Here is a 13,828-nt window from a genome sequence, read left to right on the forward strand (position 1 = left end):
AAACTCTGAACATAACCTGATCTAAACCAGGCTGTGTGTTCAGCATCTGTTACCATGGTGATATAGCCAGGTAAAAAGAGAGCTAGTTTGGTGAAACTAAAAACTCTGACAGGAGGCTCAACATGATCCACTCTGTGTTTAAGACTCTTCTTCGGCAGCAGAAAATATTAATGTAATATAATTTTGCAAACTTTCAAAAGTGAATGAATCAAAATTTAAATTCATTAATGTCTCAGCAAATGTTAGTAAATATGTGATTTCCACATGTATGATGTGAGCAGCAGGTGAAGCTGCTGTTGTACAAGATATGAAGTGTAGATGATTTTTTTCCACTCTGTGTTTCTATATTGTTGATATTTAATGTTTTGCTGTCTAAAGTCAGACAGCAAATTAAATGTCAGTCACATTTCAGAATCCAGTGATTTCACACACAGGATTAATGTTTGTGTTGTGAGTCAGAAAGATGAAGTCCATCAGTCGTGTTTGGTTGTGCAGCTCACATCAAATCATGACTAAATATTTCCTTCTTGTTGTTCCAGTGTTGATCCTGAATGGTTAAATCCAGATGAAGCAGTCAGGTTCTTTGTGAATCTGTTCTGTGCAGCAGCAGAGAGAGAACAGCAGACAGGAGAGAAGATACTGGAGCTGTTATCATCAGTGTGCACATATCAAACATTCCCGTATAGTGACAGAGACCTGGATTATGAATATCCGTGTGATTTCCTGCTGGATCTGTACTCCCATCTGAAGGAATATGAGACTAAAGCAGGCTTGAGTGTCCTTCCATCATTACAGTCAGTTTTCCAGTCAGCTCCTGCAGTCTGGTCCATAAACCTCTCAGAGAGAAAGACCTCCATCCTCCTGGAAGTGCTGAAACTCCAACCAGAGAAGAAACATGTGGAGCTGACAGGCTGCTCACATGAAGAGAGTGAAGTACTGATTTTACTTCAGTGTCTGCCTTATATCTCACAGCTCAGGTAAATGAAATCTTCTTCACATGATTAAATCTGTATGAAGAAATATGTAATTTTACATGATTGACTTTACATATGGATTGTTGTGATGTAAACCAGGTTAAATTAATCATAGCATAGTATATTACAGAATTATACTGGGGGGGGGGGACCTATTCACAGAGATGAGGGTTGCTCCAAAGCAATCAGTATTCCAGCGATGAGTCAGGGAAGCCTTATCAAAAACATTCTGAAACTGACACAAAAACTTGTCATAGGTTATTTCAGGATTAGCGCACAGCACCACCTGTGCCCATGCCAGAGCGCGATCCCGTAGTAGCTGGCCAAAATACGAGATCTTAAGCCCATTATTAGAGAAAGCATGCAGCTGCTGAGCGTGTCTTTCCCAGGATTAAAGGTGTTAACTACCTTGTCTGTAGATTTGTTAATTAAATTTCCAATTTCCGTAACAGCGGGAAACGGTGTAATCGTTCCTTGGAATTAGTGAAATGGCCAAAGCAAAAAAAACAAAAAAACAACCCAAAAACCTAATTAATTCATTGGCCCTAGCTGAGGTTAGAAACTTCCGATTTGAAAAATTACATTAGCTTAAAATACACTATACTGAGTAGCTATTACTCTTTTATGACACGCTGTTGGCAAGCCAATCTGAGCCAAGAGCTTCCCAAATACAAGCAGTATATTAAATGCCCGACCAGAGAGGAGAGGACATTGGACCACTGCTACAGCACGATCAGCGGGGCCTATCGCGCGGTGCCCCGCGCTTCACTCGGACTTTCTGACCACGTCATGATCCACCTGATCCCCACGTACAGACAGAGGCTGAAGCTCTCCAAACCTGTTGTGAGGACTAAAAAACTGTGGAGCAACGAGGCTGTGGAGGAGCTTTGCACGTGTTTGGAGTCTACAGACTGGGACACAATGAAGGCTGCTTCTAACAGCTTGGACGAGTTTACGGACACTGTCACCTCCTATATCCACTTCTGTGAGGACAGCATTGTGCCATCACGCACCAGGGTGAGTTATAACAATGACAAACCCTGGTTTACTCCTAAACTCAAAAAACTGTGGCTGGAAAAGAGAAAGGCGTTCAGAAGCGGAGACAGGGACTGCTACAGAGAGGTCAAGTACAGGTTCACTAAAGAAGTGGACATTGCTAAACATCAGCACTCTGAGAAGATGCAGCAGCAGATCTCAGAAAATGACTCGGCCTCTGTGTGGAAAAGTTTTAGGAATATCACCAACTACAAGCCTAAAACCCCCCACTCCACTGATGACTTGCTCTTGGCCAACACCCTCAACGACTTTTACTGCCGTTTTGACGAGCCATCAAGCAGCCTTCACACCTCCAACGGCCCCAACAATAGAGACACTTTGGACACTCATTCCCCCACCTCTCCCCCCTCCATAGAGCCATCACCACCATCAAACATTTCACCTACAACACCTCCCTCCACACCCCTCACCAAGGAGGATTTCACACCACCTTCTCCCACCACTACTCTTCATATTCATGAAGCAGATGTGAGGAAGCAGTTTAAGACTCTGAATGCTCGAAAAGCTCCTGGCCCAGACGGTGTGTCTCCTGCCACCCTCAGACACTGTGCAAACGAGCTGGCCCCAGCGTTTTCTGGCATTTTCAACTCCTCACTGCAGGCATGTCATGTGCCTGCCTGCTTCAAGTCCTCTACCATAATCCCTGTCCCCAAGAAACCTAGGATCACTGGACTAAATGACTACAGACCTGTGGCTCTGAGATCTGTGGTCATGAAGTCATTTGAGCGCCTGGTTCTCTCCTACCTCAAGACCCTCACGGCCCCCCTCCTGGACCCCCTGCAGTTTGCATACAGAGCCAACAGGTCTGTAGACGATGCTATCAACATGGCTCTACACTTCATCCTGCAGCATCTGGACTCCCCAGGAACCTACGCCAGGATCCTGTTTGTGGACTTCAGCTCTGCCTTTAACACCATCCTTCCAGACCATCTCCAAGGCAAGCTTTCCCAGATGAATGTGCCTGATCCCATCTGCCGGTGGATCACTGACTTCCTGACGGACAGGAAGCAGCATGTGAGGCTGGGAAAGAATGTCTCGGACTCCCGGACCATCAGCACCGGCTCCCCTCAGGGCTGTGTTCTTTCTCCTCTGCTCTTCTCCCTGTACACTAACTGCTGCACCTCCACCCACCAGTCTGTCAAGCTAATCAAGTTTGCAGATGACACCACCGTTATTGGACTCATCTCGGATGGGGATGAGTCTGCCTACAGGAAGGAGGTTGAACGTCTGGTATCCTGGTGCAGCCACAACAACCTGGTGCTGAATGCCCAGAAGACAGTGGAGATTATTGTGGACTTCAGGAAGCACACAGCCCCACTCCCCCCATCATCCTGACTGACACCCTCATCACCTCTGTGGACTCATTCCGCTTCCTGGGTACCACCATCACCCAGGACCTGAAGTGGGAGCCCACCATCACCTCCGTCATAAAGAAAGCCCAGCAGAGGATGTACTTCCTGAGGCAGCTGAAGAAATTCAACCTGCCAACATGGACGATGATGCAATTCTACACTGCAATCATCGAGTCCATCCTCACCTCCTCCATCACCGTGTGGTACGCTGGAGCCACTATCAGGGACAAGCAGAGACTGCAGCGTGTTGTGCGCTCTGCTGAGAAGGTGATTGGCTGCAGACTCCCATCTCTGCAGGACCTGTACACCTCCAGGACACTGGGGCGTGCAGCTCGGATCAAAGCTGACCCTTCTCACCCTGGACACAGACTGTTTGACCTGCTCCCCTCAGGCAGGAGGCTCCGGTCCATTCGCACCAGAACCTCTCGCCATAAGAACAGTTTCTTCCCCTCTGCTGTTGGACTCATGAACAATAACCATATGACTGTTCCCACCACTAACACATGACCCTACACTGTGTTCACTGCGTCATTCCATGTTTGGACCTGATGATCACCTGCACCCATGTATATATCTATCTACTTAGCACTTTTAATTCTTTAATTGTTATTTTTATGTCTATTTAAGTGTTATATGACAGTATGTTTGCACTAAGTACCGTAGCAATTTCCTAATGTTGTAAACCTGCTCAACATTTGGCAATAGAACCCTTTCTGATTCTGATTCTTAGAAGAAAATCCCAAATGTTTATATTTTTTAAATTTTTTTAATAAACTATAATACAAAGAACTGAGATTTCTTTTCTATATAAATCTGTTTCAGCTGCTTTCGTTTGATAAGGTAAAATATGTTAGTATATTTTTTCAGTTAAATATTTTTGTACCTCTTTCCAGTTACTGAATGCTTTTTTTCAATTTTCCTTCCAGTTTCTCTCCTTCATTTTTACTCTCAAGCCAAACTAAGTTAATGTGGGAAGAAGCAGACGGAGAACAGCAACCAGGAGAGAAGATACTGGAGCTGTTATCATCAGTGTGCAAACGTGGAACTTTCCCTTTTACTTACAGACAGAAAGCTGTTGAATATCAGTCTGACTTCCTGCTGGATGTGTACTCCCACGTAAAGGACTGTGAGACTAAAACAGGCTTGAGTGTCCTTCCATCATTACAGTCAGTTTTCCAGTCAGCTCCTGCAGTCTGGTCCATAAACCTCTCAGAGAGAAAGACCTCCATCCTCCTTGAAGTGCTGAAACTCCAACCAGAGAAGAAACATGTGGAGCTGACACAGTACACTCATAAAAAGAGTAAAATTAGGAGTTTCCTGCAGTGTCTGCCTTATATCTCACAGCTCAGGTAAATGAAATCTTCTTCACACGAGTCAAATGTCTGTAAGAAAAGATGTGCTGTGAAAAGAAGTGATGGAAATATTTGAAACTCCATAAATTGTAAAGTGATGATTTTGTCTTGTGCTGTTTGTTTGTCATCAGCATCATATTTGTGACTTTATCTACATGGATCATATTGTAAATGTATTCAGACTCTGTCATATTTCAGAGGGAAACGTGCTCAGTACACCACTGTGTTTCACTGACTTGTTCAGCTGTTTGTTGCTATGAAGTTTCATATTTTCTATGAATCTCAGATGAAACAGGATCTAAAATAAAGAAGTTTCTCATCAGAAAGGTTAGATTTGATTTAGATTTGATAGATGTAGAAATTAATTGATTTCATGTTAAATCCAATAAGTTGATGTAAGTTGTGTGAATGAAGGTGAGCATGTGACTGAGCTCATGCAGCAGAGAGGAGAGTGTTGGAGTGCACACATGTGTTTGATGGAAACTTGCATGTTTGACCTGCAGCAGAATCATGAAATGATGTGAAGAAGAAGAAGACCTCACTTTCAGTTTATTTTATCAGAACTTCCAGAAGTACAATACAGGGAAATCAAGTGAATAATCTCCTTGCTGAGCATGATGATGATGATGATGATGGTAGCAGCTCTATAGTGAGCAGCAGATGAAGATTTCATACAGCAGAGAGTCTTCATCACTTTGTGTGTCCACCTGCAGATGTAGCAGATGTGTTAGAGCAGGATGAGTGTTTGTGTTGTAAGAGTGTAAAACAGTGTTCAGCTGCTCTGATGGAAGATGTGTTTAACATGGAGCTTCATTATGTAGAGGAAGGACAAGATGGAGTCCATCAGTAGTGTGTGGTTGTTTTTATGCAGCTGAGATCAAATCATCACTAAATGTTTCCTTCTTATTTTTACAGTGTTTATTTTGAGGATTCAGATGAAGAAATCAGGTTCTTTGTGAATCTGTTCTGTGCAGCAGCAGAGAGAGAACAGCAGACAGGAGAGAAGATACTGGAGCTGTTATCATCAGTGTGCAGCTTTGATACATTCCCTTTTGATGACAGATACATGGATGACGATGATAGGAAATATCGGTGTGATCACCTCCTGGATATGTGCTCTGATGTGAAGGACTGTGAGACTAAAACAGGCTTGAGTGTCCTTCCATCATTACAGTCAGTTTTCCAGTCAGCTCCTGCAGTCTGGTCCATAAACCTCTCAGAGAGAAAGACCTCCATCCTCCTGGAAGTGCTGAAACTCCAACCAGAGAAGAAACATGTGGAGCTGACACAGTACACTCATAAAAAGAGTAAAATTAGGAGTTTCCTGCAGTGTCTGCCTTATATCTCACAGCTCAGGTAAATGAAATCTTCTTCACATGAGTCAAATGTCTGTAAGAAAAGATGTTCTGTGAAAAGAAGTGATGGAAATATTTGAAGGTCCATAAATTGTAAAGTGATGATTTTGTCTTGTGCTATTTGTTTGTCACCAGCATCATATTTGTGACTTTATCTACATGGATCATATTGTAAATGTATTCAGACTCTGTCATATTTCAGAGGGAAACGTGCTCAGTACACCACTGTGTTTCACTGACTTGTTCAGCTGTTTGTTGCTGTGAAGTTTCATGTTTTCTATAAATCTCAGATGAAACAGGATCTAAAATAAAGAAGTTCTCATCAGAAAGGTTAGATTTGATTTAGATGTGATAGATGTAGAAATGAATTGATTTCATGTTAAATTCAATAAGCTGATGTAAGTTGTGTGAATGAAGGTGAGCATGTGACTGAGCTCATGCAGCAGAGAGGAGAGTGTTGGAGTGCACACACGTGTTTGATGGAAACTTGCATGTTTGACCTGCAGCAGAATCATGAAATGATGTGAAGAAGAAGAAGAACGTAGCTCAGTGCTGACAAGTCAGTCCTGTTTAAAGCTGCTCTTAAAACAACAACAACGTGACATCAAATGTTTAAAGTCAAAGTTCAAACTGTTTGTGGCTGTTAAATATCACAATGCCTTTATAATATGATTATTTAACTTGTAAACCATCTGCTGTACTAATACAAAAGAGACCTATTTTATCAGAACTTCCAGAAGTACAATACAGAGAAATCAAGTGAATAATCTCTTTACTGTGCATGATGATGATGATGGTAGCAGCTCTATAGTGAGCAGCAGATGAAGATTTCATACAGCAGAGAGTCTTCATCACTTTGTGTGTCCACCTGCAGATGTAGCAGATGTGTTAGAGCAGGATGAGTGTTTGTGTTGTAAGAGTGTAAAACAGTGTTCAGCTGCTCTGATGGAAGATGTGTTTAACATGGAGCTTCATTATGTACAGGAAGGACAAGATGGAGTCCATCAGTAGTGTGTGGTTGTTTTTATGCAGCTGAGATCAAATCATCACTAAATGTTTCCTTTTTATTGTTCCAGTGTTGATTTTGAGGATCCAGATAAAGAAATCAGGTTCTTTGTGAATCTGTTCTGTGCAGCAGCAGAGAGAGAACAGCAGACAGGAGAGAAGATACTGGAGCTGTTATCATCAGTGTGCACATATCAAAATTTCCCCTTTGTGCACATACACTTGAATGATTATGGAAAGAAATGTCAGTCTGCCTTCCTGCTTGATCTGTGTTCTCATGTGAAGGACTATGAGACTAAAACAGGCTTGAGTGTCCTTCCATCATTACAGTCAGTTTTCCAGTCAGCTCCTGCAGTCTGGTCCATAAACCTCTCAGAGAGAAAGACCTCCATCCTCCTGGAAGTGCTGAAACTCCAACCAGAGAAGAAACAAGTGGAGCTGACAGGCTGCTCACATGAAGAGAGTGAAGTGAGGAGTTTCCTGCAGTGTCTGCCTTATATCTCACAGCTCAGGTAAATGAAATCTTCTTCACTTGATCAAATCTGTATAAGGAAATATATAATGTTAAACAAAGAAAATATTTTAGTTTTTTTCATATTTGCAATATTCTGATAATATTTCTTTTTCATTTGTTTCATATTTAAACTGTGGGGATTCAATATGATGGAATCATGCTTCAGTTTTATTGTTGCTGCTGTTATATTTGATCGACTCTTTCAGTTTCTTGTTGTCAGTTGTCAGCGACCGAGCAGTAAGACATAGAGGACACAGGGGTTTTAATTCAAAAATGGGGTTTAATTGTCCCTGTTGCGAAATCAGTTTCCCCCGGTTCGTAGATTCCTCGGGCATCCAGAGACGGCACCGGAAGTCAGTAGTCATTTCACAAAACCTTTATTCATCTTTATTCATGTTCATTTAAGCATGCATCTTCTAGAAGGGGGGACGTGCAAGGCCGGTGTCCCTCTGCAAAATCTTCACTCCTTTGTCTGTGTACCACAGTTTTGTAGAAGTGACCCTATCATAAAACCCCCATGGTGTGCTGCAAACTCTGTGTCTGTGTGTATGCACGAGCACGGGAGTGCCTGTGTGTGCGCATACACTGGAAAAAAATAATCAGTGGGATAAACATAAAAAAATTATTATAATCGGTTGCACGAAATTAAGTTATGTTTGGTTAACCTTAGTTTTTTATGTTATACCTGAACACATTTTTCTGGTAACATGAACATGACTTTTTTATGTTGTTGTTATGTTTTTCATTCCGGTCAAATATTTATAGAAACCACTTGTTTATCAGACATGAACTTTTTGTGTTAATTGTATTGGACTACTATGTGTTATATTGACAAGATTATTTTATGGTAAGCTTATTTTATTTTATAACAAATTTCTAATATATAATTGAGTGTTCAATAAATAAAAGTAAATTAAGGCTGATCTTACTGTATGTACTGTACACTTTCTCTTCAATCAAAGAAATAAGCAAAACATTTTTGAACAATGACCTGTATTTTTGAAAATACTACACAGTTGTAACAATGGACTTTCAATTCAGGCTTCCAAAATATACATGAGTCATATTTGTACAATGCATCTCTTGAAAAACATTCCACAACATTCCTCAAAGTTATCTGCTGTAACCTGAATTCAACATTGTGGGGCCTTATGACATCACGCTTATATAAAAAATTGTTTTTTAAATGTAAGAGCCACAAGGTAATATGGCAACAGGGGTGTAATTATTAAAATGACACAAAGAAGAGACTTAAAATAACATTATAACCCACAGGCACAAAACCAAGAGACCTAAACTGATTAGTATTGGCTTGCTTCTATCACTAAACATCACAATCACTAATACTAGACCATGCAATCTGTTTGTAGTGGTGCACCTTGGGAAAGAAATTGCAAACTGGTGAAATTGGTGCAAGGCACCATTTCCATTGAGAAAAATGGACATTCAAAGTTTGAATTTTTTTTCAAAAGAGCCATGGCTTGAAAAGTGAACACTGAACACTGCAGTAATAAAGGCCCCAAGTTGAAAAGTGCCAGAAAAATAAGTTTCACTATGTACTGCAACTTTACCAGTGCTGGCTTAAAAGAAAGGATGGTACATATTCGAAGAGGTAAACATGATGTTCCCACATCATAACTGGAAAACTGTTCAATCGTACAGTCTGGTCCTGAAAACCTGGGCCTTCTTTGAAAGGCTGTTCCTTTTGAGCTCCATAACCAGTTTCTATAATACCTCGAAGGTATACTTTTCCAGTGGGTAGGTGAGGTTCAAAGTGTACATTAGTCCAAACAGCATTGCAGCTGCTAGTTATCCAAATCCTGCCAGACTCTCTGGCCTTCAAGGACTATCCCGATGTCCTCAGGGCTGCCATTGGCATCTCTTGACTTTATGATGTAAATTCTGTAGAAATGTTTAGCTTATTTTAGAGTTTAGACATGTAGGAATGTTTAGTTTGTTTTAGAGTTTAGAAATGTGTTAAGACAGAATGTAGAATTATGGTAGAGACACTGACACTGCCCTGGATATAAACAAAGGCCTGATTGTGTCATGAGCTTAGAAGTAGATTTGTAACTGGATAACTGTGGTCTGGAGGGGAGATGGTATTTATGGCCCCTAGGAAGAGACACACACCCACAGTGTTTTAACTGATATACTCCCACATCTATATGCACACTCACTCACGTGCACGCACATACCAGGTATGCACACACAGTCACTCACGAGCACTCACACATACACACGGGAACGCGCACAGACACAGAGTTTCCAGCACACCATGGGGATTTATGATGGGGTCGCTCCTATAAAGCTGCCTGGAGCTAACAAAGGGGTGAAGATTGTTTCAGAGGGACACCGGCCTCGTCTTCCCTTCTAGAAGTGCATGCTTAAATGAAGATGAATAAAGATGAATAAAGATTTTGTAAAAATAACTACCGAGTTCCGATGCCATTTCTGGATCCCTCGACGAATAAAAGAACCGGGGTAAAACTGATTTCGCAACAATTCCCATGGTTGTTTCCTTATTAGATCGTTGGATAATGGCTTCATCTGTGGCCTAGAAAATGCAGAATTCCAAAATTTAATTAACAGAACACTGGTCAAATACCATTATACCAAATCTTATTTTAATCTGTGTCACTATTCCAAAAAATGTTAACATTAACACATTAGGTGAACAAAAATGGATTCATTACAGCATGTGATTTGAGTCCTCACAATGCTTAAAAAGGTAATCCATTTCTGAAGTGAAATCTCCATGCAAAGAAGCAGAATACTGTCAGAGCATAGAGAGGTGTTCAACTATGAACTCCACACATAGTTCTAATGCAGGTAAAAGAAAAAAAAAAAACACACCCATGGTAAATTGTGAAAATCCCAGGTGATTTTCAACATACTCCTGGCATAGAGTGACAAGCAGCATTTTGTTAAAATTATTATTTTCCCTAAAGCACAAATTATTTTTTTTCTTACCTGGGCTGTGGGCTCCAGAATGTTCTGAAGTCTTCTTCCTATTTGTCCTCCTCGCCTTTTGAAGACCTTTATTAGTTTGTCAGATAGCACATCTATCTGTGAGAGTAATCTGGACTGCAGTGGCATGGTGGTAATGCGCTTAAACTCTGCATTTATCTAAAAAGAGAAGTTGTCACATAAAAATGCTGTCAAAATCCCAATTTAAAAACTGGTATAAAGTCCACACTTTTTCCATCAATTGTTCCGTCTGTCCTGCTCACATCTCCAATGGTTGTACACGTTGTCATTAACGTGGCTTCACTCCACATCAGCCACGCCGCTTTGCTAGCTAAAACACCGGTGTCGGCACATAAGGACGCTGTCATAGCCTGTCAATGACGTTGATTAGCTGCGTATATACAAATGTGAATCACATCATTGGCTGGACTATGGGATAAGGTGGCATCGTTCTAATCCCATACTGGAGCAGCCAGTCACTTACTGACTAACACTGCAAAACAGAATTTTTAAAGTTTTAATTTTAATTTCAATTCAGGTTAGATTTTTTTGTGTGTGTGCAACACAGATTTTGTGTGCTCAGAGACCGTGCCAGCAGTCCGCAATTGCGCACGCGCGCAGTTTAGAGGGAACATTGGCTGGGAGGTCAGTTCCTTCATCATAATTATGCAAATTCTTATGACCATTGATCAACAACCACTGATCAATGGCCGTGAGTACCACTCACAGAGAGTTGGGGAATGCCTGCAATCACAGCATTGTAAGATGGCGAAAGATGTACCCTTAGGCCCCCTCCTCGATTCAGAGATGGTCTTTATTAAATAATTTTTTTTCCATCACACTTTCCATTGTTTATATGGAGTGCAAACATGCAAGGTCAAAGTTCTGTTTTATGTTATATTAATACATCTTTCTTTGTTTGAGTTGCCTGATGTTTTGGCTTCTCCTTTCTGGTTGGCAAAGTGCTGTGGGATCAGAAGTACTGATGGAAGCCTAATTGGACTAAACCACATGTTTCATTGTGTGGGGGGTGTTTCAAGTTTATTTAATTGTTTTGTGTTACTTGGTTATGTTATAGTATAACAGAATAGCTTTAGTGTTTTGTTTTTTTAAACTTGAGAATGAACATATATAAAATGCAGCAAGATATTTAAAAAAAAACGTTATATTGATTGTAAAATACGCTATATCGGATTTATATCAGTATCGGCAGATATCCAAATTTATGATATCGGTATCAGACATAAAAAAGTGGTATTGTGCCGTCTCCAATTAATACAACACTATATCACAGCTGTTCTCACACAGAGTATTCTACCTTTTTACAGTGCAGGAAATAATTATTTGATCCTCTGCTCAATTTATAAATTTGCTGACTTACAAAGAAATAAACAGTCTCTGATTTTTATCAGAGTTTCATTTTACTGAAGAGAGAAAATCAACAACGATTAAATACACAAACATTACAAAGTGATTTTTGTGTCACTGAGTGAAATAAGTGTTTGATCCATCAGTAGTGTGTGGTTGTTTTTATGCAGCTCACATCAAATCATCACTAAATGTTTCCTTCTTATTGTTCCAGTGTTGATGATGAGACATCAGACAAAGACAGAACGAAGTTCTTTGTGAATCTGTTCTGTGCAGCAGCAGAGAGAGAACAGCAGACAGGAGAGAAGATTCTGGAGCTGTTATCATCAGTGTGCAGATACAAAAACAGACCTCTGAAACATAAATGCTGTGACTTCCTCATGGACCTGTACTCTTATGAGACTAAAACAGGCTTGAGTGTCCTTCCATCATTACAGTCAGTTTTCCAGTCAGCTCCTGCAGACTGGTCCATAAACCTCTCAGAGAGAAAGACCTCCATCCTCCTGGAAGTGCTGAAACTCCAACCAGAGAAGAAACAAGTGGCGCTGACAGGCTGCTCACATGAAGAAAGTGAAGTGAGGAGTTTCCTACAGTGTCTGCCTTATATCTCACAGCTCAGGTAAATGAAATCTTCTTCACATGAGTCAAATATCTGTAAGAAAAGATGTGCTGTGAAATGAAGTGATGGAAATATTTGAAGGTCCATAAATGGTAAAGTGATGATTTTGTCTTGTGCTATTTGTTTGTCACCAGCATCATATTTGTGACTTTATCTACATGGATCATATTGTAAATGTATTCAGACTCTGTCATATTTCAGAGGGAAATGTGCTCAGTACACCACTGTGTTTCACTGACTTGTTCAGCTGTTTGTTGCTGTGAAGTTTCATGTTTTCTATAAATCTCAGATGAAACAGGACAACAGGATCTAAAATAAGAAGTTCTCATCAGAAAGGTTGAATTTGATTTAGATTTGATAGATGTAGAAATGAATTGATTTCATGTTAAATCCAATAAGTTGATGTAAGTTGTGTGAATGAAGGTGAGCATGTGACTGAGCTCATGCAGCAGAGAGGAGAGTGTTGGAGTGCACACATGTGTTTGATGGAAACTTGCATGTTTGACCTGCAGCAGAATCATGAAATGATGTGAAGAAGAAGAAGAACGTAGCTCAGTGCTGACAAGTCAGTCCTGTTTAAAGCTGCTCTTAAAACAACAACAACGTGACATCAAATGTTTAAAGTCAAAGTTCAAACTGTTTGTGGCTTTTTGAAAATGAGAGCAGCTTCAAAATCAAAGCAGCTGTGAACCATCTCTATGCTGCAGTGATACAGCCAGAAACATCCTTTACACCTGAATCCATCATCGCCATGGAAACAACATGAAAGCAAACTCAATGAGTCCTTCAGTGAGTAACTCAGTAAATGAATGAGTTACATGAAGCTGCACTTTATCTCCTGACTTTGTTGAACTTTACTGAGCATGATGATGATGATTTTGGTAGCAGCTCTATAATGATAATAATAATAATAATACATTTTATTTGAGGGCGCCTTTCAGAAACCCAAGGTCACCTTACAAAAAACACAATTAATAAAAGGAACAGTAGTCATAAAATAAGTTATAATTACAAAACAGAGCTTGACAACAGATAAAATCAGCATTAAAGCGAATAAGCCAGTTTAAACAGATGTGTTTTGAGCTGTGTCTTAAATACGGAAAGGGAGTCAGTATTTCTTAGTGCAGGAGGAAGAGAGTTCCAGAGCCGAACAGCCAGCTCTGTTCCCCATAGTAATAAGGTGTGAGGACGGAACAGTAAGATGAATAGCAGATGATGATCTGAGAGGGCGGGAAACAGTGGTGATATGGAGCAGGTCACACA

At 40.5% G+C, this 13,828-nt stretch overlaps 1 protein-coding gene across 1 annotated transcript in view; it reads left to right on the top strand.

The window, feature by feature from the left end:
• The first annotated feature begins 920 nt into the window (after positions 1-920).
• Positions 921-13,828, top strand: part of LOC102077781 (uncharacterized) — a 160,465-nt gene continuing 147,557 nt past the window's right edge. Inside the window, exons 1-3 of the mRNA XM_025903349.1 lie at positions 921-977; positions 4,309-4,731; positions 5,650-6,090. Coding sequence (XP_025759134.1) covers positions 4,349-4,731; positions 5,650-6,090 — 824 coding nt within the window. The 5' untranslated portion in view covers positions 921-977; positions 4,309-4,348. The remainder of the gene's footprint in view (positions 978-4,308; positions 4,732-5,649; positions 6,091-13,828) is intronic.

This window comes from Oreochromis niloticus, linkage group LG23, assembly GCF_001858045.2.
Source record: "Oreochromis niloticus isolate F11D_XX linkage group LG23, O_niloticus_UMD_NMBU, whole genome shotgun sequence".
Classification (NCBI taxonomy): domain Eukaryota; kingdom Metazoa; phylum Chordata; class Actinopteri; order Cichliformes; family Cichlidae; genus Oreochromis; species Oreochromis niloticus.